This window comes from Diplotaxodon limnothrissa, linkage group LG18, assembly GCF_057381915.1.
Source record: "Diplotaxodon limnothrissa isolate DT_005_m linkage group LG18, D_limnothrissa_male_GT1.1, whole genome shotgun sequence".
In the NCBI taxonomy this organism is placed as follows: domain Eukaryota; kingdom Metazoa; phylum Chordata; class Actinopteri; order Cichliformes; family Cichlidae; genus Diplotaxodon; species Diplotaxodon limnothrissa.
Genome location: NC_140613.1, coordinates 25,172,683 through 25,198,942, shown reverse-complemented (window position 1 = coordinate 25,198,942; position 26,260 = coordinate 25,172,683). Strand labels below are relative to the sequence as shown.

The following is a 26,260-nucleotide window of genomic DNA, read 5'->3' as shown; positions in this document are numbered from 1 at the left end:
ACGTTTCACAGTTTTCCAAAGTCCAAAGTAATCGGTCAAATAGATCCGTTGTCTGAATAGTGACAAATAGAATATAAAAGGTTAAATAGTCATTAGAGTAGCACTACCCCGACAACAATTTCAGGGTAGTGCTACTCTAATGAGTAGTCTAAAAACAAATGTCTAAAACATTTCTTTTTACTCTTTCTGTGCGTGCAGTTGTGAACGTATTTGTTTTTGTTTTTTTCCGAAGGCCCGTGAAGGCATCATTAGGATGGATTCTCAAAAGCCTGGTACGTAAACGTCTTTTGCGCTCACTACCTACCCACGATGCAGCGCGGTCGCACACAACATAGCCATCTTGTCAGGAGTGACTGAGTGAGGGAGGCAACTGTAGACGCTGTTTAGAATATCATTTGGGGGTTTTTTATTAACGCGTCATATTTAAGAGCCCCTTTCTCCCTCAACCGTAGTCAGCGACGGAGTGAGTGTCGACAACGAATGACTTTGAGCTGGTGAAGCGAGAGGCTACGCAGCGCCGCTTTCAGAAGGATGTCTCACATACTTGTTCCGACGTAGGGGGAGTGTGCAGCAGCCAGTTGGCTTGAATTGTTAGCTAGCTCAGTGAGTGGAGGGCTACGGGCCCTCCTCAGCTTAAAGTAGCCCCTACAGCTGGGCAGCCCACTCTGCGACAACGGCCGCTCGACAACTGGACAACCGGGACATTAGCGGGCCGAAAGCCGCGGATCGGTCACCGCACGGGCTGTTGGTAATCGTGTCTGAAGCCCTGCTGCTGGACAAGACGACACGAAGTGTGGCATTGCGTTATGAGCTCTTGAAACGCAACAGGAGTCCGAGAGAGGAAGAGGATGGCGCAGATACATCTTGATTACAGTTAGGTAGGCTAAAAAGAAAACTAGCTCCAGGTCTGCTGCTTATTATGCTCTAAGCTTTTAAAAGCTGCAGCCAGCTCGCCCCTTTTTGACTGAGGATAAACATAGCCATACGGGACTTGGATTCAGGCTGTCAATATGTCGAAAATGCCGGCCAAGAAAAAGAGCTGCTTTCAGATCACAAGTGTGACTCAGGCCCAGGTGGCGGCTGTAGGTGCCGCCGACGACACGGAGAGTCTGGACGATCCAGACGAGTCACGGACTGAGGACGTGTCGTCGGAAATCTACGACATGCCACGGGCTGATTATGAGCCTGCGTGTGACATAAGTTCATCCGAAGAAGCTCTGAATAATGTTGTGGAGCCAGAGGCGGTCGGAGTGATGCCACCATCAAGCGTACCTCATGCCAGTCAGCTGTCAGCGCTGTCAAGCAACCCCTCTGGGGATTTCAGAAAAGTGGGAGTGTCTGGTTCGAGTCAAGGTGGTCAGCAAGCACCGGGGATTGGCGCTGGGGCTGGTTTACCCCTTATCACTCAGGCTGGGCCAGTGCAGCAGCAGCAGCCTGCTTCTGCAGCCAGCGCTGGGCCAGCGAGTGCGTCAGTGAACACATCCCAACCTGCTGCAGTGCCCAGTTCAGCTCCACCTCCTGCCACCTCCACGGTGAGTTGCTCCTCGCGGTTCAGGGTCATTAAACTTGATCATGGTACTGGAGAACCGTTTCGGCGAGGCAGGTGGACGTGCACGGAGTTTTATGAGAAGGACTCTGAGAGCTCTGTTGTTGGTCGGACTGTGGATAGCATGAGACATGCCAACACAGCACTGGACCCTGCTGCAGACAGAGACAGTGGGCTCGGGCTTACAGGAGGATCTGCCGCAACCTCAACAACGCCCTCGAGTCATGGCTTGGGCTCCATGGCGGACTCTTCTCTCTCTTCTAGTCGTGTGCACTCGGTGGAGGCGCAGCCACCGCAGCAGCAAATCCACCATCAAAACTACAGCGCCCGCCAACAAGGTGTGAGTGGGTCGGTCACGCACAGTTCTTTCTCCAGGCCTACGGCTGTTCCGGCTCAGCCAGCAGTGGCAGGTCTGCAGCCTCTTGTTCCACAGAACCTGCTGCCTGTCGAGCAAAACGGCCCACCTCAATCCGGTGTCCTCATACAGAAGTCTCCCATCATGCCTCTCTCTGTCCAACCAAGTCCTTACCCTCCTCAGCAGCAGCAGCAGCAGCAACAACAGCTTCCTGTGGGCCAGCACCTGGCCGGCCAATCACCTGGACTGATGCAGAACCAGGCAGAGTACTATCAGCAGCACCACTCTGCACCCCTGCCACCAGGGCTTGCCTCAGGCCAGCCCCACCCAGTGTCCAGCCAGGGACAAGGACCCACTTCGGTGATGCCTACAGCCTCTGGAGGGGCATCTGCGCCAAGTCAGGCTGTAGATGTTCTTGGAGCAGCAGTAGGAGGAGTACTTCTACCTGCTGGACAGCCAGCTCCAACTGTCTTGCAGCAGCAGACTGTAGGGATGGGAGCTGCTGGAGGCCCCGTATTGGTTGGTGGATCTGCTCTGAAGCAGCAGACTGTGAATCTTTATGCCACCGCTGGACAGCCTCAACCCCACGGCCACCCTCCATCCTCTGGTGTACAAAACGTGCCTGCCATTGCAGTGAGTTCCAGTGTGCCCCCCACTGTGCCCACTGTTGTGCCCATTGCCTCCAGTGCAGCAAAGCCAAATGTGACAACCCCGAGTTTGCCTCCAGGTCAGATAGCCCACAGCAACACTGCAGGGGCTTTGGGGCCACAGGGCCTCCCAGTGACTGCATTTGGTCAGGTGGAAGCTGGTGGTGGGAGGAAGTCAGATGGAATCATCAACATACAGTCTCCAGTTGTCTCTGTGAAGGAACCAGCTAAGCCCTTCATGCCTGAGAGCCTGCAGCTCACCACTCCGACTGTCAACAGCATATTTGCAATCCACATACCTGTCGACGGGGAGGAGGACAGGTAATATATTTCCAAGTCTTTATATTAATATCCCTATCCCTGTTAAGCTTCACATCATCACTGCTGATCCTCTCTAAAACTACCCGTAATGAACACCGCTCAAAAAATCACAATGACCATGCAAGGACTAAACATGCTTAATTTAGTCCACAGCAGGGGAGAAGTTTGTCACACGTTTAGCCATTTGCAGAAAGATGAAAAGCCGTAACAAACAGCAGCACTGTGTGCTTGTTAATACGGACAGGGTTTTCCCCGTAGTTTCAGGGAGGTATTGAGGAAGGGGAGTATGACGAGGAAGAGAGTAGTGGCACACAGGAAGGAAATATGTTTGCTGTTTTAATATTGGGGCCTAAAGCAGTCAGTGGAGTGTAGCACACTTCCCCAGCACAAGAAACAACTTGTTAAATACACATGGCTCCTGTATCACAGTGACTCTGTGACTCCTTGTGTGTAAGGGTGTGTGTGTACGTGTGAGTCGCCAGCTTTTACTCCAGCTATCACCCTCTAGGACAGTGTGTGAGGTGATGGCCTTGGCTGCAAACCTCACAGATGTTTTGCTGGTTGCTACTATGTGTAAGGTTAGTTCAGTGTTCAGTTAGCCAGGCTAACTGAGGCTGCACTGCACATGTACAGCAGATTTTATTAAGTCAGGTCCTGTTTTAGAAAATCCGTTCTGATACAAACATAATGAAGAGTATTTTATTTTTTAAATGTATTTTGGGGGGGCATTGCTACAGTTAGCCCCACCAGGTACTGCTCACTAAAAATGTTTAGAGAAGTTTTGGGCATTTACATTGTTAAATTTGTGATGTGGTGTCACATAAGGAGTCTCTTTGTAAGCAAATTTCATCTACAAAAGATATCACAATTGCGCATGATTTGATTTGTGAACTAAAAAATAGGAGTATGTGAAGTTTGCATCTCTTCCAGAAATGATCTTTCTCTCAGTAGTAGATGGCACACATGAGCGGAAATGATTTAAAGCCTGAAATCTCTCAGTGGTTTCCATTTACAGTCTTAGAGATGTACCAGAATGTAGACCAGACAGGATACGCAGCCTGCAGAGCACTGGCACTACTTTCTTTCTTCCTCTCGAGCTGTATGTTGAAGTGTCAGTTTGTAATGTGCACTTCAAGGAAGTTTAAAGTGCTTCGATGACTTCTGTCATTTCTGTGACTGGCTTTTATTTTGTTTTATTTTTTAAAAATCCTTTATTTGTTTACATTTTGGCACTTATAAATCATTTTTGAATTATTTATGGATGTTATTTCTAAATGGACATCGGAGATTATCTTACTAGATACTGATGAGTCTGTGTCACACAATAACATAAATACATTTGCACAGATATCACTCATGACATCGAGAACAATTTATTTTCTTGATGCAAATGATTGCAATTGGACTCAAAAAGCCTTCCAAACACTTTAGCTGCCACTATGAGAAATACATGTCAGCTTTTGACTCATATAAGCATGTCCAACCAGCAAGCCAAATCATACAACTTAAGCTTTGTTTTATCAGTTTCACGCAGTATCTCTGCAGTATGTGTCCATCCTGAAAGTCTTTCGCACCATGAGAGGGAGATGAGCTTCGCAGGTTTATATTCAGCTCTTCACTTGATCTGTTTAAGTTGTAATGACCACAAGCCAGTTATTTTGAGTGCACTTTTTTAATATCAGGTGACATTTCAAAGGTTATTAATGTCTGTGATAATGTCACTCCGGGCGCTAGATTTTTGGAGCACCTATAGTTTGCTTGTGAGAAGACCGAGCTCCCGGGGTGATAAGAGCGGGGGTCTCTTACGACAGCCAAGCACTATCAGACACTGAGCAGTAGTTTTTCCACTGTGCCCCTGTTTTGCCGATAAGAGACCTCACAAAGGGGCGTGTCAACCAACTGTGCGTTGTCACGCAATGGCCCCTTTCTTTTGCAATGCAAGTTTAGGCTAAATTACCCTGTTCTGTTTAGAGCCTTTGGACAGGAGCAAACATACATGTTTCATAGTAAGGGTTCACACTCATCTGTAAGTCATTCAAAACACCGGCTAGCGTACTGCTCTCTGTTGGTGTGGTCAGCATGCTGTCTGCCCCTCTGACTGACAGAAGAGGCATCACAGTTGCTCACGTACAGATGAAGTGTTGAATGACATTCCTTTACTGCAGCAACTGAGTTAAGCACAGAAGAGGAGGAAGAAGTTGCGTACTGAAACCTGCTGTGCCTCTCTTTAGTAGGCATTTTAGCTATGCCTGGCACACCTCCCTCCCGTAGCTTTAAAAAAAAAAAAAACAACATGTTTCCATTCTTAATTTCTACATTTCTACTGCACTGTTTGTTTCTCTCCATACTCATGTGTCAAACAACAAGAAAATTCATGCTCATTAAACTTTCTCTTTTTTTCTGTAGACACAAATTAGGCTTTTTATTGCCAAATAAACAGACTGTAGCATAAGTGTGAAAAAAGTGAGACCTTTCCCGACTCTCTTGGTTGACTCACCCCGTGGAGTGCCTGCTGTATGAGGTATTTTGGACAGATTTTTGCACAAAACTCACTCCCTAGTGCCTATCCTCAGTGCTTTCTCTTCCTCTCCCAGCAGTAACAGTGAGCAGCGCTAGCTAATGGTAGCTCAGAAATGATAAGGCCACTATGGAATAAGTCATTCATTTCAACAAAAGGCAGGGTGTAACTGTCCAGTTACAGTGCCAATTCACATCAATCGCTTCTGCAATGCACTTTATTTAGTAAGATCCTACAATATTACAAAAACCCAACAATCAGACGACCCCCTGTTAGCACTTGCCGAAAGTGGGAAGTAGGGCTGTGCGATATGAACAAAATCTCATATCCCGATATAAGAATTCTATCGTCCTGATAACGATATAAATCACTAAAATGTAACATTTTCTGTAAATTCTGTGAATCTCGGGCAGCTCGACTTGCGGGAAGTGTTTCCAGCTGCGCGTCATGTAGCTGGAGTCGAGTGTTTTAACCGATGCATGAAACTCGACATTTTTAGACATAAGTTGTAACGGCCAACGTTTTCTTTGTGAGTATTTGTTACACGGCGTGCTGCGGGGAAAAGCCTGTTCTAACGTTTGAGTCTAAGGTTTGTTTTTTAGCACCTGACGGCTCTTTTTTTTTTTTTTTACTTCTCATCTGTAAATAATCTGCTCTTTCACGTGATTCAGTTTATTTTGAAAAGTCTCAACAGGATCTTGTGCTTTATTGTGAAAGGTTTATGTGGAACATAAACAAGCGGACACGCGATGGCGTTACCGTCGTTGTTGCTAACCACAACGCATAAAAACAGGCGCTTGTCCTTCAATAGTGTGGTTATATAAAATATAAGAGAAAGAGAGAACTTTAAGAAATTAATATAGCCACTACAGTGAGCATCAAAACGATGAAAAAATATTGCCGTAAACAGTTTATTTTGCGACACCACGAAACAAACGATAGTGTAAAATGAAACGATAGACGTTTTTATATCGTCATCCGATATATATCGTTATATCGAACAGCCCTAGTGGGAAGGAAAATTTCCCTTTGAAACAGGAAGAAATCTCTGGCGAAACCAGGCTCGAGCAGGGGAAGCCATCCAGCCCAACCAGTTGAGGGTTAGGGGAAAGAAGAGCAAAACAAGACTAAGACATTCACAAGGTGGTTTTCAGTATAGTAACGTATACTTCTTTGTGACTAATGTCACACTGGGGATTGACAGCAACTATTCACCAACTGGTCATGGAGTACACACGTTCGTTTAGGTACAGGTGGTTACCAGGGGGCACTGATTGACCTCTAGGTCAGCATGACTGGGGCTTAGCAGTCAGTTTCACTGTGACTATAATCGGGGACTACACGTCTTTCCTGACCTGTAGTTACCACTGATTGTTGATCGGTTTGATTGGGGCCTTAGCCATCTTAATATATCCATTTGTACTAGATATGTGTAACATGTATACAAAAGTTCAGGGTCTTTTGTATGTATGATTTTTATGCATGCAGTTCATTAAAGGTTTTATTAGTAATGGCAGCTTTCTTTCTTATGCTGAGTGTTAATATCAAGTGTCTTAATAACACCTCCCAATAAAACATGCATTACATAGTATTTATTGCATCTTTTAAAGGGTTATAGACTTCATAGTGCAGAAACTGGAAAGACTCTTACATTTGTCCATAGCTTCCTTCCCCCATTTAGTTTTGCTCACAAGTAATTAAAATAAAACAATGGCTATATATACTCGAGACTGAAGATGCTGTTCTCATTTTTAGAATATGGTTTTCTCAGCTTAATGTTTCCCAGATGGCTTCAACAACCGAAGGCATAAAACAACATTTCTGGATTGCCATAATGTCTTTGCCGTACTCACAGAGGGGGGGATGGCTGCTATTTTGCAAACTCATCATAAATGTATTGCAACTGAAGTCTGTATGTAATTGAGCCTCATGCTGGGGGGGCATGGTTTATTGTCCTCACATAACGGGAGCTTATGTAAGATCAGACTCCTTAGGAGGTAGGAGAGAGGAGGGGAGTCCAGGTTTGCGATATAGTTACTGCCACAGTGAATTGAGAGACTGTGCTCGTGTGGGTGGATAAGAGGTGTGTCTTTAAGGGGATGGCTGGACTCCATGAGCGCTTGCGTATGTGTGCACAAGTATCCATGCTGGGGGTGGACGTGGATAAGAACTGCTTATTCATTTTTAGTCATAGTGGAAGTGGTAGCTCTGTGTGTGAGAGTGAGTGTGACACAGAGACAGCATGTACCACAGGGTCTTTCCCTCCCATCGCTGACCTCTCCTCTAACTGCTGTATCCTGTTTTCAGTCACAGTCGCTCACACTGCTCTCCACCTTCTATTCATTTAATATTCCTTAGCTGACTCCCTGCTTCCACACTGGGGCTCCCTGGTCATATCATATGACATTTGGTGGGTACATTTTATCCACAGTGCTTCACTGAGGTACAAGTCAACACTTAAAAAAAAAAGTGGCTTTGATTGGAATGAAAGTTTTTAATCTGCCTTTCGGCTGTAATACCCTTTGAGCTGCACAGCAGCGAGCAGTAGATCTACAAGTATCTTTATTTGCATTTAACAGCAATGTAATACTCTCTTTTTCTGGCTGTAAATATTGAAATGGAGCCTCAACTTTAGGTGTGTGTTTCTGTGTGCACTAGTCAAGTTGTTCTTCCTCTATGACCCCAGCCTAATCTCAGCCTTTGAGTTATTTTTATAAAAGAAGGGTGTATTGTTCTAGTTTGACCGGCACTATTAGTCAGTATGTCTGTAGGCTTTGCTGCAGTCATCCACCCCTCCACCCCAGGTGTAGAGGCTCAGAATCCATGTTGACAGGTTGTGTTTTTGTTTCTTTTTTTCTTTGAGACCAGTGGGATTATCTGAAATAATGCAACGGTCTTCTTATGTCAGTCTCACCGGTGTAGAAAGAAGGCTAGCATGTGACTCGGGCGTGCAAAATGTCAGTTTTATGTGTGCAGCCATTAGAGAAGCAGGCATGTACGGATTAAAAAGAACTGATAAGATTGGAGGGGTTGTGTATTTTGGACTCAGTTTTTAATTTGCATCCCACCTGAAGCTCTTCATTTTTCTCACAAGCAGAACAGCTTCACCAAGTTGGTCCGGTGTTTAACTGGGGATGTGCTGTACTGTGTTATAGATAAGCTTAGCTCACAGTGTTCTTTTTATCTTGCTTGTGGAAAGCAAAACATTAACAAGTGACACAATAATTGAAAAAGTCTTTAAGCAGTTTTGTTCTTTGGTCAATTAAATACCAGCTTCTTTTAGCCCAAGTCTTTTAATCTACACATATATCTATTCACTGCTGCTGTCAGTTATTTTCCACTACATACAATTTAGTTTTCATGTTTTCCTGTGCCTGCATGGGCTTCCTCTGGGTGCTCTGTCTCTCGGCTGTGGAAGGAAACCATACTTGTTGGGTTAATTGGTGATTCTAAAGTGTGTGTAAGCTTGTCTCTCTCTATGATTGGCAACCTGTCCAGGCTGTACCCCGCCTCTCAAACCCAAGCTGAATAAGTGGTTCAGAAACTGGATACATGAACTGTACAATCCACTTTAAGATCTACGCATGTGGGATATGTTTAGATACTCCTAAGGCTCCATCTAATACCAGGAACTAGACTCTGGAACTAAAAGTTGTTTTATTTTTTAATGTGCTATTTCCTCGCATCTCTAAAAGTAGCTTGATAAAAGCAGATTTAAAAGTGTTCGGTTACTCTTGGGGAGTGCCCTAAAAGGAGCGACAAGATCAAAAAAATGCAACTACCTAGTTTTGCTATGCTAAACATGAGGTTATAAATTAGTTTGAACGCTAAAATCCAGGTTTCCAGTCTCCTCTGGTAGCTCTGCTGTAATCGTGCAGTTGCTCTGGGTCCTTCTTGCTCTCCATCTCCCTTGACTACAACCTAAAACCTGCTGAAAGAAATCTCACGAGGCCACTGAAATCTAAATAGTTTTGACCTACTTGTGCTGTGTGGCAGATATATGGATTTTGCTGAAAACCTGATTCCTCATGTGCACCAACAATGAGAGCTTTCAACAGCCCCTTATAGCCTCTCCCTCTTCTTTGTGCACAACTTGCCTCCAGATTACTCTACCTGTCCAGTTAGTACCAACACTACCAGTTTGTTAGTGATCCCTCAGCCCCCTTTTTATAAACTCAAACACTCTCTATCCATCCAATGGCCATGTTTTTGATGGAGGGTAGAAAGTGGATGATTTGCACTGCAAACAGAAGAGCAAACTTCCCCACCTTTGTAAAACTCTGTAGCTCATTTGGCCCCGGTTTGAAGTTTCGGTGCTTCTGCTGTGAGGGGGACCTTGAGTGAACCATGCCGCCTCTGCAACACCTTGACTGGAGAGGAAAATATCTAGGTTGACACCTTTTTGTAGTCTTCGTGTTTCCCTCTCACACTTTTGCTCTTTGATATTTTCTCCTCCTGCACTTCTGCATGCTCTCGCTCTCCAACTCAAGCTTCCTACCCCGCTCCCCCTTTGCTTCATCACTTAAGGCTGTTGTGGGTTTTTCACATGCTCAGCTACTTAGCAAGGTTATTAAGACCTAAACCTGCAAACCACTGGTTTGCAGAAACAAGGGGGGGGAGATAAAATAAAAATAAAGAATGCACGTGTCATGCCCCAGCTTAATGTGTGACATCAACCAGCAAAAATGCATCCAGGAGTTATTTTCAGATTATTTTCTGCTGCCTGGTCATACATTAGCTTTAGGGTCGTCTCGAGCAAAGCCTGAGCATGTGCAACCTTCTTTTTTTCAATCAGGTAACCTTGTGGGATCTCAGAGAGTGGTTAAAAAAGAGAGGGGGGGGGGTGGTATTTTCATTGTGTGTGCACATCTGTTGGGTTATGTGTTCCCTCCTTTTGTATGACACACACATATACACACACACACTCTGGATTTTGGGGTTTATGGAGGAGGCCGCATGTTCTCAGCTGCTGAACACGGTGACTGTCTGGTTTACAAAGAGCAGCTTTCATAAAGGGATATTGACATGTTGCCTTTTAGACTGACAAAGACAGCCTTTGAGAGTCGAGAGTTTGCTACTTGAAGACAGAGAATGATGACTCTTCTGGTTCTTACCTCATTCATCAAGAGGCTACCCAACTCCAAGTCATCTGACCTTGTTGATTTCAGTCGATATAGGACTTGTGCAGAGCTTTAGCCTTGAAAAACTGAGGTTTTCCTGTGGAGGCGTGCCTGGCACACGTGTGTGGGTGTGTGTGTACAGAGATTTGCAGGCCACAAAGTAATATTAAGCAGAGCCAGAGCTAGTGAGAGTGTTAAGTCATGAGGTAATGTGACAAAGGCAGTTTGTGCCAGAAATTTCTAGGAAAAGAGCCTTGGCTGCTATAATATCCACACACATGCTGTAAATCTACACTTTACTGTGCGTGTGTGTGCACGTGCAGTCAGTGCGCATTTGTGTTAGTGTGAATGTGAGAAAGAAGCAGTCTTAAAATGCACACTGAGAGTGAATGAAGTATATCTGTGTGTCTGTGTGTTGGGATTGGGGGGGGGGGGTACGGGGATTTCCTTTGCCTTCCCCTCATGCATGTGTTGTTAGAACACAGTGTACTTGTAGCTAGTTACCAGGAATATGGGGGGTAGAGTGAAATTGAATAATGTGATTGTATTTGACTCAAATTAACCAGGAATTGATCAGGAAAAAGATCCAGCTTCATCCTCATCAATACCAATATTTGATCATGTAAAAAAAAAATCAATATTCTGTCATATCAGCCGATTATTTATTTATTTATTTATTTATTTATTTATTTATTTAAAGACACAAACTGTTAACAGGTTCTTCTAAAAATTGCCCACCTCTGCTCAGTTACAGTCGTTTTTGTGGCATTTCAAACACGTCTTGACATGAGGAAATTTGTAGAGTGCCCCCTGGTGGGCTGTCTGTGCAGTATCCATACGCCTGGCATGATTGAAGGGTGTTTCTCGCATCTCTTTTTTTGCTTTTTAAATGTTCATTTATTGGCCATTGTAAATGCAGATACAGATAACATCAGCCCAGCAATAAAGCAGTTGTGCTCGTGTATTTGTGTGTCTATAAAATTTGTTGTTGTTTTTTTGTTTTTTTCTAAGGTTCTTAAAAACATTTTTTAAAGGTCTTCCCACCAGCAGAATTTGAAAACTGCTTTCTAGTGTCATTAGGCATAAATACCACTCTGTTCACTGGGAATCCCTGCCATTCTTGGAAGATGCTCACCATTCCCGTCACATCTACTCTCCTACGGCTGCATTGCTAAAGATAAATTGGCCAAACGTTTGGTGTCTGTCAATATCCTCCATTTGGAAAGATACTGGCCTGTTAGCAACTGCAAGGACATTTATCAGTGTCAGTTGCAGATTGTGTCACGTTAATTTTACACTGGATATATGTTCAAAGATAATGTGAGAAGAAGCTAAGCAACTAACAGATATTTATTTAAATTAACATTTTAGCATTTTGCACTTCCCTTATTTCTGATCTGCAGCGTAGCAAGTAGTCATGTGTTTCTTCTGTTTTTGTTTGTCAGTGGTAGTTGGCAGAAAACATTTGAGTGCATTCTGGCAATAGAAACTGCATTGTCAGGTTTTTATTGGCTCAGAATCGTCTCCAGGAGATGATTATGTAAGCAAGGATAGTCTGCTTAATGTGGTCTGTTACCTTGTTACTCAAAAATCGGTTTTATTTAGTTATTTTAGGGTTTTTTGAGAAATACAGATGTCTGTTCTGCTTGCGTAAATGAAGCCCCGATTTAAAAAAGGCTATTTAAAAATGCTAATTTTCCTAATTATTCCAAAACCTTTGTTATATATCATCAAGGAAAAGCATATATATTTTTGAACTAGAAGTAGTTGCGCAAGTCATTTGAGTTTAAAATATATGAAATATTCTTACCATCCCTCGTCTGCACATGCACAATTCTGCAGTGACGTTCAAATATCCAAGACAAATGATATTTACTTGTGTGTGTGTGTGTGTGAGTACAAGTTGAGGGTGAAATCAGGGAGTACAACTGAGTGATCAGCATGTTGACGGTTAAAAGCTGGAGGGAGGTCCTTAATGTGTTTGAAACTGTCCCCACCTTTGAACATAACTTCCTGTGTTTAATTGAAGACCTCAGACCTTTGCTTTACTCTCTTTGAATCTTCCCATTAAGACTAACGGTGTGTTCACACCGAACGCGATGGACGCGAATAAAACGCCCCAAACGCCCCTAATTTGACGCGTGTACATTCGCGTCTCAACGCGTGTCCAAGAAAAATCCATCGCGCGTCAAAATATGATATTTTGACGCGCGTGAACCGGAAATGTGGGAGGAATGTGGGAGGGAGTTGTGCCAGACCGGTATCTTTGCAAGATGGCAGCTATCGAGCTAGCGCTTGAAGAGAGAGTCTCCCTTCTCTATGTACTGTGGAGAGCAGAGCAGCAGCGTAAAAGACGTCCTCGCCGTACCTGGGTCCATCAGGTCCTCCAGAGGCATGAGCAGTTTGGTGAGTTTCACCACTTGCTCCAGGAGCTGCGCCTGGATGACGGCCGATTCCAGCGCTATCACCGTCATTCACTCGGCCAGTTTGAGGACCTGCTTTCCCTCGTCGGTCCCAGCATCGCCCGCCTAGACACCAACTACAGGCGCTCAATCCCACCTGCAGAGCGCCTGTCCGTCTGCCTGAGGTTAGTAAAACTATTTAATACGGTAGTCCTTTATTGATATCTGTGCTAATATGCTAATCCATCCAGTTATACACTGCTAACATGGATGTGCTATGCTAACAGTGAATGCTGTCGGTGTTTACTGAAAGCAAACTGTGGTACAGAGACGACTCTTTATAATATTTCTAGTGATACTCAGAAGGTCTCATCAAGTCCCGATTTAATTCGATTTATGCTGTTATCAGTGTTTGCGATGATAGCATGGCTGTGGTGTCACATCAATGTATGCGCTCGGTGTTTGCTGATATCAAACTGTAGCATTAGGACCACTGAGTTAACCTTGTAGTGATACTCACTCCTTTTTATTTAGACCTGGTTTAATTCTGGGATAGTTGAATATTTGTATATAATCCCTGCAGCTGTCAGACTATAACAGGGGTCACCAGCCTTTATTAAAACAGAGTTAGATAAAACTGAACAGTTTGGTTCATCTTTAGTTACATGGTTCTATCTTGATAAGCTGTCTTATCACAGATTAATTTTTCAAAAATATTAATGATTTAAGCAAGGAAAGGGCTACATGTCAACACACAACTCTTTATTTCTATTAATGTCTTACTTCATTCCTACCTGATTGACATGTTTAGGAATTATGAGTGATTGGCTCACTGTAGTTGTGAAAGTTGCTACCAATCAAATTATGATATGTTAAAGTTAAAATAAAACACAACTGTTTTAGATATTATCTAATATACATTTTGTAATTATCCTTATAATTACAAAATGTTTTATGTAAGATTTAAGTTTTGTGATTTATATCTGACATCACAAAAGTATTTTGGAATTTGAATAATGTATTTTGTAACTGCAGTACACATAATACTGATTTTGAACAATTTTGTCCAGGTTCCTTGTCACCGGGGACTCCTTCAGGACCATCGCGTTCAGTTTCAGAGTCGGTGTGTCCACGGTGAGCCAGATCACCCCCCAGGCAGCGACGTCCATCTGGGACTGTCTAGTGGACGACTTCATGGCTGTGCCTTCACCTGGAGACTGGCGGTCCATCACAGAGGGATTCCAGGAGCGCTGGAACTTTCCTCTCTGCTGTGCAGCTCTGGATGGGAAGCACATCCAGACAAAGGCACCCCATATATCATATAGGAGACACACACATTGATATACACTAAATATTCATTTCATTTCTTTTTTGTGGTGCCCAAATTGATGCACCTGCTTGATTTTGTTTAAACAATTATTGCACACTTTCTGTAAATCCAGTAAACTTCTTTTCACTTCTCAAATATCACTGTGTGTGTCTCCTGTATGATATTTAACTGACATTTTTTATTGTAACAACCAACGATTTATACAGGAAAATAATGTCTATTAACAAGGTTGCCCAAACTTCTGCATCCCACTGTATCAGTATATTTTGTCATTAGTATAATATGAAATAAATTCTACATGTGTCAAGTTGTGTGCCAACATTTGCTGTGTAGTAGAACTGAGACATTAGTCATTATAAACATTTATTTGAAATAATATTAAAAGTCTTAAACAGAAAAACATTAAACATAAATATATAAAATATAAGAATTTACAGAGAGACAGGAATAAAAAGGACCAGCTGCTCTCCAGAGCAGGAACAAGGCTGAGGAGGAAATGCTCCATTGGAGACTGGTGTGGCCTCTTCAGGGACTCCAGGATGGCCAGCTCCACCGCCGATGGACCGTCCTGGGACCCGTCCCTCATCTGCCTCGGAGCCGTCCTCCTCTGTGGGCCTGTAAAACAGCACAAAACACAAAGAAATGAGAAGGCTGCTACTAGATTTTAATTTCAACATTGAAAAAAAACAAAAAAACAATAACAGGATATAATCAGATTGGTTGTAGATATTTAGTAAAGGTGATCACAAGGGAATCCCACCGACTAAAAAGGTATCAGTGCTTGCTGTACATATCTGTGGGTGCAGCAGCAGGAGCTCAGGGACTGGGGATGCTCTGCTGCAGAATCAGTTGGTTCTATCAATACAGTATTAAATGTTAACAGGTTCGATATAATAATCGTAGAGTAGACAGTGGTCCCTCATTTATTGCAGGGGTTCTCAGAATAACTAGCCCCTGGTCACAGTTCTCACAATTGATTCTCAAAGTGCAAACCTTTGTAGATTGCAAAACGTAAAAGTATTATTATGCCGCGGTTTGTCTTCATCTGCCCACCACTTTCGTGCGCCTTTTTCCCTCACGGTGCAGGTGTCTATTTCCGAATGAGGCTCATAGTTATGGGTGTTTTTGTGCTGTTTTTTCTATTGGACGCGATGGTTATCAAAACCAAACGTGATAAATTTGGCAAGCCAGGAGATTTGTCAATCAGGCTGCAGAATGCAATGCTGTACTGTGCAATAAAAAATCAGCGAAAAAGCAAAGCAGTGACGGATGAACAGCGGGACCACTGTGTGCTGTTTATTAATAAACAATAAAATATATTCCTAAATGACAACATGCATAAAAGCAGAACGGTATTTGTACGTCAGTGGGAAAATAGCGGTGGCTTGCTAGCTTTTGTGCGGCTTCCCGGGTCAGTGAAAACTTTCAAAAGAGAAATGAATGAACTTACCAGGTTGCCCGATCTCTTCACATATCTTCCTCCAAGCTCGGTCCTTTTTATTCCTGTCTCGGTACTGAAAGCAGCTGGTGTTGTACAGCTCCGAGTTGTTTGCTACCGCATTGATTAGCCTTCCCCTCCATTGAAGTATGAAAGGCTTTGGCTGGATCTGCCCCTTTGACCTAGGTAACAGCCACGTCACCAGGCTCCTGATTGGTTGTCGCGGCGCGATTTGACGCTGGAGTTCAGATTTTTCCAACTCGAGCGGTAGACGCGAAACGCGCGTATGCACAAAATGCAACACAAAAACTCACGCGCGTGGTTTTATTCGCGAGTCAAACGCGCCAGACGCGCTACACTGACGCGCGTTTCACGCGTTTTGGCGTTTTCGCGACGCAAATCTGCTTCCGAATTTTCGCGGGACCCGCAATCGCGCGTCATCGCGCCTTTCCATTGACTTTACATGTAAACCTGACGCTCTATTCGCGTCCATCGCGTTCGGTGTGAACACACCGTAAGAGCCTTAACTCTAGTCATGTTTACTGCTAGAGAGTTTTGAAGATGTGTGAGAAAGCATTTGTAGGAGTCAAACTTGAGTCTGTTTTCACTGTCGCAGCTCTTCACTCTGTCTCTGTCTCTTCTCTCTTCCCTGAATGCGGTTGACACAGGAATCCCTCCAAGGCTTTCTACCAGGCCTTCCAGTCTGGCAGCAGATTAAGAGACTCAAAGGCGCACATTGATAGGTACAGTACTGGATTGGTCCGGGCAGGCCTGCAAGAGTGTAACATTGTGTGTGCAGTGTTCAGTAGCAGCGAGCTTTGCTTTTTCCACGTGCATGGATTGAGTTTGGAAACGAAGCCTGGCTGTAAGCGCAGGATTAGCCAGTAGATTTCTCAACCGGCATCTCTTCGCTCTGTTATTTATTTATTTTTCCCACTGCTTCTCACTAGCAAATTAACGCAGTCTCTTTTTAAGATGTCATATATTGTGTGTGTGTGTCACTTAAACGTTGAAATTTTTCAGTCGGCCACTATTAATCCAACAGCTGACTGTGTTTCGTAGTGCAAACTCTAGGATAGTCTGGTAGTGTACACAGTTGTTGATCACAGGAATGGAGATGTCCACACTGTAGCCTTCTTCTGTAATGCTAAAGAGCAATATTGTGCTCTCAAACATCAAATACATCTAACAGCGCTTGACACTTCTAAATGTCATTCTGGTTTAAGTATTGTGAAGTGACAACAAAGAACATGAAACAACTCGATCAGAGCAGTTCTGCAGACTGATAGGACTTTTAAGCTGATGTTCATGGTTTAAACATGCATACAGTTCCGTGTAAAGCAGTAAACTGGTCTGGTGGCTCAGAGATGACTCGAAGTTCAGCGAAGTTTATTTTATTTTATTTTTTTTTAATTCTTAGAAAGTGCCTCAAACTATGAAAACAATCCAATGAAAATACTTTAAACTTGTTGTTTCAGCTTTAAAGTGGCTAAAAGAGGCGTGAAGAGTGTGTGCATGCTCTCTGCAACACTGGAGTTAAATATGAACCTGAGTAAAGCCAGGTTTCTAGTGCGCTCTTTCTGCACTCTTTCCTGCCAAATGGTTTTTATTCACGGTTACATTTTAAATTCATCATGAAATGATTCATTTCCTACATGACAGCGAGGTAAGTAGATGGCGTAGCGAGACAATCGGAGGGGCGAACATTTTTCTGATGCCATTTACAAAAATGAAAAGAGAAGCACATGAAACCATATCTCAGTGACAGGAAATGAAACTGTTTTAGAGAAATATACAGCTGACACACAACCAGCCGCTGAGGAACTACTCGCTCACACACATGTACGCACACACACACTTTCATGCACGTGCATATACAGTAATGTCAGCCCTTTTGGCGCCTTAGCTGCTTTGATTTAAATTTGAAAAGATAGATCAGCGTTGTGGTGGTGTTATCCAGAGTGTGATGCTGCGTGGCGTGCACGTGATTTCTACTCTTGGCTGAAGGCAGCAGCAGTGTAAGATGGCACAAATGTTTCGCCCCATGCATTCTTTTTTTTTTTTTTTTTTTTTTTTTTTTTCTTTCTTCTTTTGGAGCGCCGTTGTTGTGGGTACATTGTCCCATCAAGGACTGCTTTTGTTTCCTTGGATGCAAAGATAACCAAAGTTTTGTTTGATAGATTTGGGCGATGGCCGTTTGACACGTGATCCGACTCTTTTATACGGTTGGTTTGGGATGATGTGTGAGGCGACCAGATGAAGGCGGAGAAAGTGAAAAATTAATATCCTGAAGGTCTTTTTTTTTTTTTTTTTTTTTTCTTCTTCACCCGTGTGTTGGAAATGATGTTCCAGATGACACCCATCCGCTGGAATAAGACCACATGGGCTGCTATATCATAGCATCATTCCTGCATTTCTTTTTGTATAGAAGTGAAACCATCCGTTTCATGTTTGTTTACAGAGAACTGTGCCTCATCTATACTTCCCTAACATATGCAACCCTACCATAACTCTGCTTTGTACTTTAAAGGGCCGTTTACATATGAAGCACTCAGGCCAAAGACAGTCAGCAACATAATTTAGGAGGGTTCAGAGTAAACTTCTTAACTTCTTGGCAAGTGATTGACGTGACTACCAATGACCGCGATTGACATATGAGGGGGTGGTAGAGGGTTACCCAGCCAACCAGAGCCTTTTGTCAGCTACTGACCAGTCGTAAGGGCGATGGTGGAAATGCTTCCTGTGTGGAGGCCTGTTTAACCTGAAAAACCTCCTCAAAGTAGATCTACATCAGTTGTATAGGAAATTCACCCATTTGATCATCTCCATGGGTCACATGTTCCCAACAGAAGAACGCATGTAGGGTCGCCTCTGTCTCCTGCCAGGTTTTTCATTTTGTTTACTTTTTTCTTTAATATATTTTTATATTTCCAGAAGAATCTGTTTTAGAAGAGCTTAAAGGCATGGCACCTATTGACCCCTGTCAGACCTGTGGGTGTATTATACAGATATTAGGGTAAACACACTGATACATTTGACAATATCAGCCTTGTTGAGTTATCAGCAAATAGAACGACATTTACAGATAAAGAGAGCAACAAAAACTTGATGTCTTAAAAAGGAAAACGTCTCGTCAGCTGTCAATTTTTTTTTTTTTTTTTTTTTTTTTTTTTTTTTTTTTTTTAAATATCAGACCTGGTTCAGAATATTTACAGTTCCTGGTATCATTATCCATGCATGCTGCCAAAATCGATCAACACATTTAAAAATGTCGTTAACCACCAAGTCAAATAAAGCCCGTCAGCTTTCTTGGGTAATAAATATATACTGCTGCTTCATAATTACACCAAAGCCACGCTCGAGTTTTGAGGCTTGCTGTTTGGTTATAATTATAGCACTTCCTCATTTTGTTCTCTGTGGCGGACTGCCTTCCTACAGACACAGCTGTCTAATGTAACTGTGGAAGTTCACAGGTCTGTGATAAAAATGAAAGTAAATATTTGTGTGGTTGCAGTACCAAGCTGCTTAGAAAGAGAACACAGATTTCCCCCTTTAAATTGGGGGCGTCTTGGGGGCATGACACGAGAATATTGTCCCGTGCACCTGTTGTCCTTGGGCACATGATCAGCCTCGCCTTCACCTCCCAAGCTCTAAACTTGTATCATCATGTCTCTTTTTTTTTCTTTTTTTTTTTGCTAATGTTGCTGAAGGAAACTTAGTGGTCTTAAATATGGCAGCAGTTCTTTCAGGGAGAAGGAATGACAACTATTTGATGTGCAGATGACTTATGCATGCCCGCCACTCCACTTGCCCTGGTACTAGTGTAAACCTCTCTAGCGCTAATGGACTTTTTATTGGCATTCCTGTTTTACAGCTAGCACTGTAAGGGAAGCTGCAAACTTCTGCCGGGAGCTTATAAACTTCAGTCCTGTTGGTGTAGAAGGTGAAGTTTATAGGAGCGATCGGTTGTATAATCAGCGGCAGAGTAAGTTCAGACCCTCATCTGAGCCCAGCCTTTAGGCCTCCGGGATTTGACCCCACATACATCAGCGGTCGTACAGTGCTCGCTTTGTAATGCTGTCAAAACGGAGGAGGCGGCTCCGCCGAGCATTTAATGTGATTTGGTTCAAAGTCAGGCACTCAGACTAGTTCTTGGCTTTCACAGGAGCTCTAGAGACTTAAACAAGATCATGTGTATCAGCAGAGCTCGTACCAGTGCTCCAAAACACTACTGATGGTGCAGTTCCCAAAAACCAAAAATCCCCTCCCTCCCTCAGTGCCAGTTGTTCTTGGAAGTTTTACTTCGAATACCAGATGGTCTCCTAATATGGTTTTGACTTGTTGTGAGTGTTTTGTTTTTTTTTGTTTAGTTTTTATACATGCCTGCTTCAGTCTGTATGTCCAGTCATAGTCGAGAGGAGCTGCCCAAACCATCATGACTTAATAGAATCATATTTACCCACTTGTTCTGACAGACTCTTAATAAAGGTTGATTGTATTATTGTTTTCCAGTCTCCATAGTTACAGTTTGCTGGCTTGTCACATGTTTCCCCTGACAGTGCACATGGGGTTTTTTAGAGTTTTCCCGGCCGTTTTATTCTCTGATTTGATTACAATAGTCTCAACCCAGCTCTCTGAAACCAGCTGGAGGAAACCCCAGGAGAAAATGCTTCATACCCCCCTGCTTTAATTACAATGAGGTCATTTAAAGGCACTACAGAGGAGTATCACATTTAACCTTGGATGACAGTAGAGCTGAAACCAGGCTGGAAGTTAATCTGCAGCAGTTTTGATAGAATTTGCACAATATGGCTCCCTCCATTAACAATTGTTCTGCCATGTGAGTTGTCACATGAGGGTTGGACCCAGGTTTCCACCCTAACTGTAGATTTATCCAGAAAATATGGAAATTTACTGTATCCTGTATAATCCACAAAGCGTCTGGCCTTAGCTGTGAACATCTGTCATCGTTTTCCTGTCTCATCCCCGTCACATTTACAGTTTTTTCACATCAGTTTTATCAACTTGACTTGCTTTTCTTTTAAGAGATTATATCGGCTCTTCTTATTTTGTCTTTGGCTGGTCCAATTGAAATCCTGCCGTTCGTCTTTCTCAAAAGTAGAACTTCATGCGTGGGTATAAGCAAACTTTGGGCTCTAACAGATTCAAACAAGCCTGTATTTATACATGTGCAGCTGCAGAGTGTGATCCTGTTATTAGCAGAGCATGTTTTTGTTTGCTGTACTATCTGAAAACCACTGGTGAAGCAACAAGGGTGTAACCCAGCGAGTCCATTAAGGCTCAGTATTTTATAGACTGAGAGATTCCTCTAGGCACAGGCCTATTGAAAACTCCTGTTAGGGAGGAAAGCTATAGGAGGTCCTGAGTGCGGCACCACGTCTAAATTAAAGACACGTTTGGTACTGGGTGAAGCTGATGTTATTTTCCTTGTTTAAAGTGTTTTGCTTGTATAAGCACTCATGGTGGGGGTCACATAATGTCTGAGGGAACGACATAAAGAGACGTTAATGAGCGAGTGCTGAATTTTATTTCGTGAAGTGATGGGCATGATCTGCGCCTCTAGCCATGATTGCACCATGTGCATCTTGTTCATAACATCTGCATTTTTTTTATTTATTTTTTTCCCCCGTCATTGTGTGACATGCTGGCTTGGAAGTGGTGTTTGACATTATCATATCTGGCAGTGACCAGAGGTAGGAGTGGAGGACAGGGGTGTGAGTGACGGTGTTTCCCAGCAGCAGGAGTATGGGGAACATTCCTTCCACAGTACAGCCTGCTGATAAAGATCATCCGAGTCTTTCTGCCGGCCTCTCACACCCACACTAGTTACATGTAGAGGAACAGAACAACAGTAGGAGTCTACATGTATTTGAAGGCACCTTAGTACCGCGTGGTGGCAATGATTTTTTTCATAGCTTTTTGTTGCAGGTGTAAATCTGCATCTTATTACAGCTGAACTGATCCTTTTGTTTGTTTATGAGATCAGGAATCTTACTAAGACACTAAGTGATAATTAAAAATGAAAACACTGCTATAATAAGATTTTTCACCAAAGTACAGAGTTAGAAGATATGCAGCTGGACAGCTAAGCTCATCATGTCCCCCTGGTGGAGAAAGTATGTAATAACATCTTACTGATTTCTTAAAGTGCTAATTTCTACTTTCTGTATTTATATTGTTTGACTCAGCTAGAGCAGGTTTGCATGTTTTAGTTTCACCATTTTCAGCTCCTCTTAAGGATGAGGCCAACTTTGATTGGTTCCCTCCCACAAACAGCCAGACCTGTTTATGCCTCTGACATGGCACAAAGCTCACCTCATTATTAGAAACTTTAAACATCATTAACTGAATATATAAGAAATAGAAATAAATTCCTTATTTGGTTACTTATTCTTATCACTGATCACCGGGATAACTTCAGTGATAGTAATGTCTGTAAATCAATCCACAGTTAAATAATTCAGCGATATTTCGAATGTTCTCAATAAACCAGTATATATGTTTACTCCCATGAGCAAGATGGAAGATATTAAACAAAGTTAATGGAACAAATGTGGATGGGGGAGCTGAATCCCAGAGGAAAACTGGGTTATTGTGCAGCTGTTGCACATATTCTGCAGACACAGCATATGCCTGCTTATAGCTGCCTCTGTAACATTTGGATGTAACAGTGGGGGATAATTGGTTTGATCAGCAAGTATAGCTTGCAGTGGATCAAAATTATATTTTAAAGCACGTTCCACCTCGGCCATTTAACTTGCACTTGTAGCCCTGCCGAGCACAGTCGCTGCACTTATCAGTCACTATGAAGCCATCAGAGCCAGAAATAATTTCAGACATGTGTCCCCACCTCCTTCAGCTCTTCGCACTTCTCCTCCCATCGGCTCGTGTTTCATTATTCTAAATGCGGTCACAGTTGCCCAGCTAAACCGCCTCCGGTAGGCACCGATGACCTTCTGTGCGCTGCTACCGGTGGAGCTCCAGCAGCGCCATGCCGTGCACGTTTTCCTACAAACCACCGGGCTGCCCTGGGGACCCGACCCGGCTCGCGAGCTGCGATCCGCTGCCCTCCTACCGCACACGCCGCACGTAAGAGCGCCGCTCCTCCTCCCCGCGTGGTTGTAGCTGTGTCTTCACGTTGTAATGGATTTACAGGAGTCAGACCAAATGGCGCTTAATCATAGCTACACATTGATGTGAATCTGGGTGCATGAATATTTGTTTCCAGCGGTGGGGTTAGCTGGCAGCTGCCTTTGGAGATTTATCCGCACGGTCCAGTCATCATGGCTGTTAAACAAACGGATGCATCATTCAAACAAACTTGAGCCTGTTGCCGGGGCCCGGTCTCGTGTCATTTCTCCTGTAGGTGGCCAGGCGTAGATGTGAGAGTGGTGACTGGTGCTTTTGTGTGATCTGACCTAGATGCCTGAGGCGCCTTGTTTGACTGGTCGACCACCAATGTGTCATCTGGTTTCGCTTTTTATCTGGGGTTCTGCTTTATTTCAAGTTGGATTAGTATTTTTGTCCATTTCAATAGAAGTCAGTATTTTCCATGTTTCCGATGTGTTTGGGAACACAAAAGCAGGAAGAAGTCAAATATAGAAAGTAATCATGATGCGATTGTTTGTGTAACTGTACTTTATCTGTCTTTTCTTTTTTTGCAGTGCCTCTGGAACCAATGTTGTTGCCATTGATAATAAAATTGAACAGGCTATGGTGAGTATTCATTTTACCACTAATCATATATGCGTCTCTTTTAAATGAAAAGCTTAGGAATGAGTTCAATGTAGAGAGTGTATACATGTAATAAGACAATGGCTCCTACCACTGGTTAGTTCCCACTTCATGTTTCCCTCTGCTCTCCTTCAGGACCTGGTGAAAAGCCATCTGATGTATGCAGTGCGCGAAGAGGTGGAGGTCTTAAAGGAGCAGATCAAGGAGCTGTACGAGAGGAACTCTGTGTTGGAGAGGGAGAACGCCGTGCTGAAATCTCTGGCCAACAGCGAGCAGCTATCTCAGCTGTCCACCCAGTCGACCAGCAGCTCGGGCGCCGCGGCTTCCCAACCAGGACTCAGCCAGCCTCAGCAGCAAGCCCAGCCGCCGCTTCAAGTTCAGCCTCCATCGCAGTCGCACCCCCAGCTTCAGCACCACCCCCAACCCCAGCAGCTCCAGACTCAGCCGCAGCTCGATCCCAGCCAACAACTGCAACCCAACGTCACCTCTGCTTGAAAGCGCATCAAAAACCAACAAAAGAAAAGCAGAACAGCATCTTCTCTACAACTTATTACAATTAGTGTATGTGAACTTCTTAGCCACCAGCTTGACCACAAAGAGTACAGTGCTTCTGTGCGAGTGTGAGTGTGTGTGTGTGTGTGTGTGTGTCCGAGTGAGGAAGCAAGACTGTGAATTGGTGTTAGAATGTGTGCGTGTATGCATCTGTACTGTGGGCCTTTCCAGTGTTAATGCAATCATCAAGAGTGCAACAGACGGACTGAGACAAAGTGTTCAGAGTAGAGTTGGGGAAGGTTGAGGGTTTTTTGTTTTGTCTTTTTGGTTCTTTTGTTTTTTCCATTTTGGCTGTATTCCCAGATTGGTTAACAGCTGGGCTTGTAGAGAGGATGTCTTTTCTTGGACCGGGCCCGAGCCAAACCAACCTGTGACCTGACCCGAAACCAGTAGTTGTTGTTGTGGAAAGCGAGGGGTTTGCCGGACAGACGGGGAGTGATTGTCAAAAAGAGAGCGATTATTTTTTTTAAGTGAGATAATTGAAGGGGAGGGGTATTTTTAGCCTTGCCGTTTCATGTTGTAAAGAAAAAACTGGGAGTGTTTTGGTTTTTTTTGTTTTTTTTTTTGTTTTTTGTTTTTGTTTGTTTTTTTTATTTGTTTTTTTTATTTGTCTCCTCCTCCTACTCCTTCTTCCTCGGAGCGCCACGCCGCTGCCGTTACTAAGTCCAACTCTTGCATCACTCTTTTGAGTTCTACTGTTAAGTGTTTTTATTTATTACAGGGCTGCTATTTTTCATAAATGAACAATTTAAACAACAAAACCTATTTAACAGGAGCCCAACGACTTGTTTCCTCTCTTGCTTTTTTTCCCCAGTGTTTGAACAGATTGGCCACACATCCCAGACAACAGCTTTATATATTTGTGAAATGCCGACAAACAGAGAAAAATTCTGACAAATGTTTAACACTAACCCAGATTTTTAAGGCTGCAACTGCCAGTTCGTAGCTCAGTCCAGATCCAGTTTGAGTGTATATTTTTGTATAGCATGATGGACTTTTACCCACCGATATCAAATCTTAAGGCCTCCGGTGAAAATTTGATAGGCAAAGGTGAATTAGTATTGCCACGTCCCCTCACTCACATTTTAGTTCTCCATTGGTTTTCCTGAAACGGGGTAGGTGGGTGGGGGCACGGGCACGGTGGCAGTAGTGAAAACATGTACTTTGTAACCAAAGATCCAAAGCTGTGTAAATGTATTTTGAAATGCACACACACCTTTTTCTTTTCTTTTTTTTTTCCTTTTTTCCCTTGGTTCTCATTTGTTACTTCCTCCTTCACAGAATATTTTTGTTGCTGTTCAGCATGTTCTGCATGATCTGTAATCTTCAAACCACTTTCTTACCTCATTTTTATTCAGCACTCTTATTGTAAGATAGTCTGTGAACAGTGTAAATGGGGACGTGGGGGGGGTGGGGGGGTGGGGGGGTAATGATGCGCAACAGCGAGCGGAGTAAAATAACCTAGTGTTACCGACACTAGTCACAGCAAAATGAAGTGAGCCATGTTTTGTTCGTTTAAATGGTGTTTGAATTTCATATGCCAATAGTTTTGTTACATTGCAAAATTTTAATGTATTTAAATAAAAGCAATATTCAGATTCCAAACGTGTCTCACCTTTTTGTTCAAAAGTTTAGTGTTTCTGTGTTTGTATGAATAAACAATCTTTTGAATGTGTCCCCAAGTGCAGTCACAAAAACCATCAAGCGCTACGATGAAACTGGCTCACACTAGGACCTACCAGGAGAGGAAGACCAAGAATCACCTCTGCTGCTGAGGATGCATTCATCTGGGTCACCAGCCTCACAAATCGCAAGTTAACAGCACAGATTAGAGCCCAGATAAATGCCACACAGAGTTCTAGTAGCAGACACATCTGTACAGCAGCTGTTCAGCAGAGACTGAGTGAATCAGGCCTTTATTCAATTCAATTTTATTTATATAGCACCAAATCACAACAGTTGCCTCAAGGCGCTTTCTATTTTACAGTAGATCGTACAATAATAGATTCAGAAAAAACCCAACAATCATATGACCCCCTATGAGCAAGCACTTTGGCGACAGTGGGAAGGAAAAACTCCCTTGATCGTGGCTCAAGAGTTTGGAGTTTGCCTTGCAATCGGAAGGTTGCCGGTTCGAGCCCCGGCTTGGACAGTCTCGGTCGTTGTGTCCTTGGGCAAGACACTTCACCCGTTGCCTACTGGTGGTGGTCAGAGGGCCCGGTGGCGCCAGTGTCCGGCAGCCTCGCCTCTGTCAGTGCGCCCCAGGGTGGCTGTGG

At 43.4% G+C, this 26,260-nt stretch overlaps 1 protein-coding gene across 2 annotated transcripts; it reads left to right on the top strand.

Annotated features, from left to right (window-relative positions):
* Positions 1-331: 331 nt before the first annotated feature.
* On the top strand, positions 332-24,547 carry LOC146613741 (TSC22 domain family protein 2-like). 2 transcript variants are annotated; one of them, XM_085376968.1, is made up of 4 exons: positions 332-2,869; positions 16,346-16,420; positions 23,363-23,414; positions 23,568-24,547. In XM_085376968.1, exons 1-4 carry the CDS (start codon positions 1,011-1,013, stop codon positions 23,925-23,927), a joined length of 2,346 nt encoding a protein of 781 aa, XP_085233094.1. In that variant the 5' UTR covers positions 332-1,010; the 3' UTR covers positions 23,928-24,547. The 2 variants fall into 2 exon arrangements, with proteins under 2 accessions (XP_085233094.1, XP_085233095.1); XM_085376969.1 differs by lacking the exon at positions 16,346-16,420.
* Positions 24,548-26,260: the final 1,713 nt, after the last annotated feature.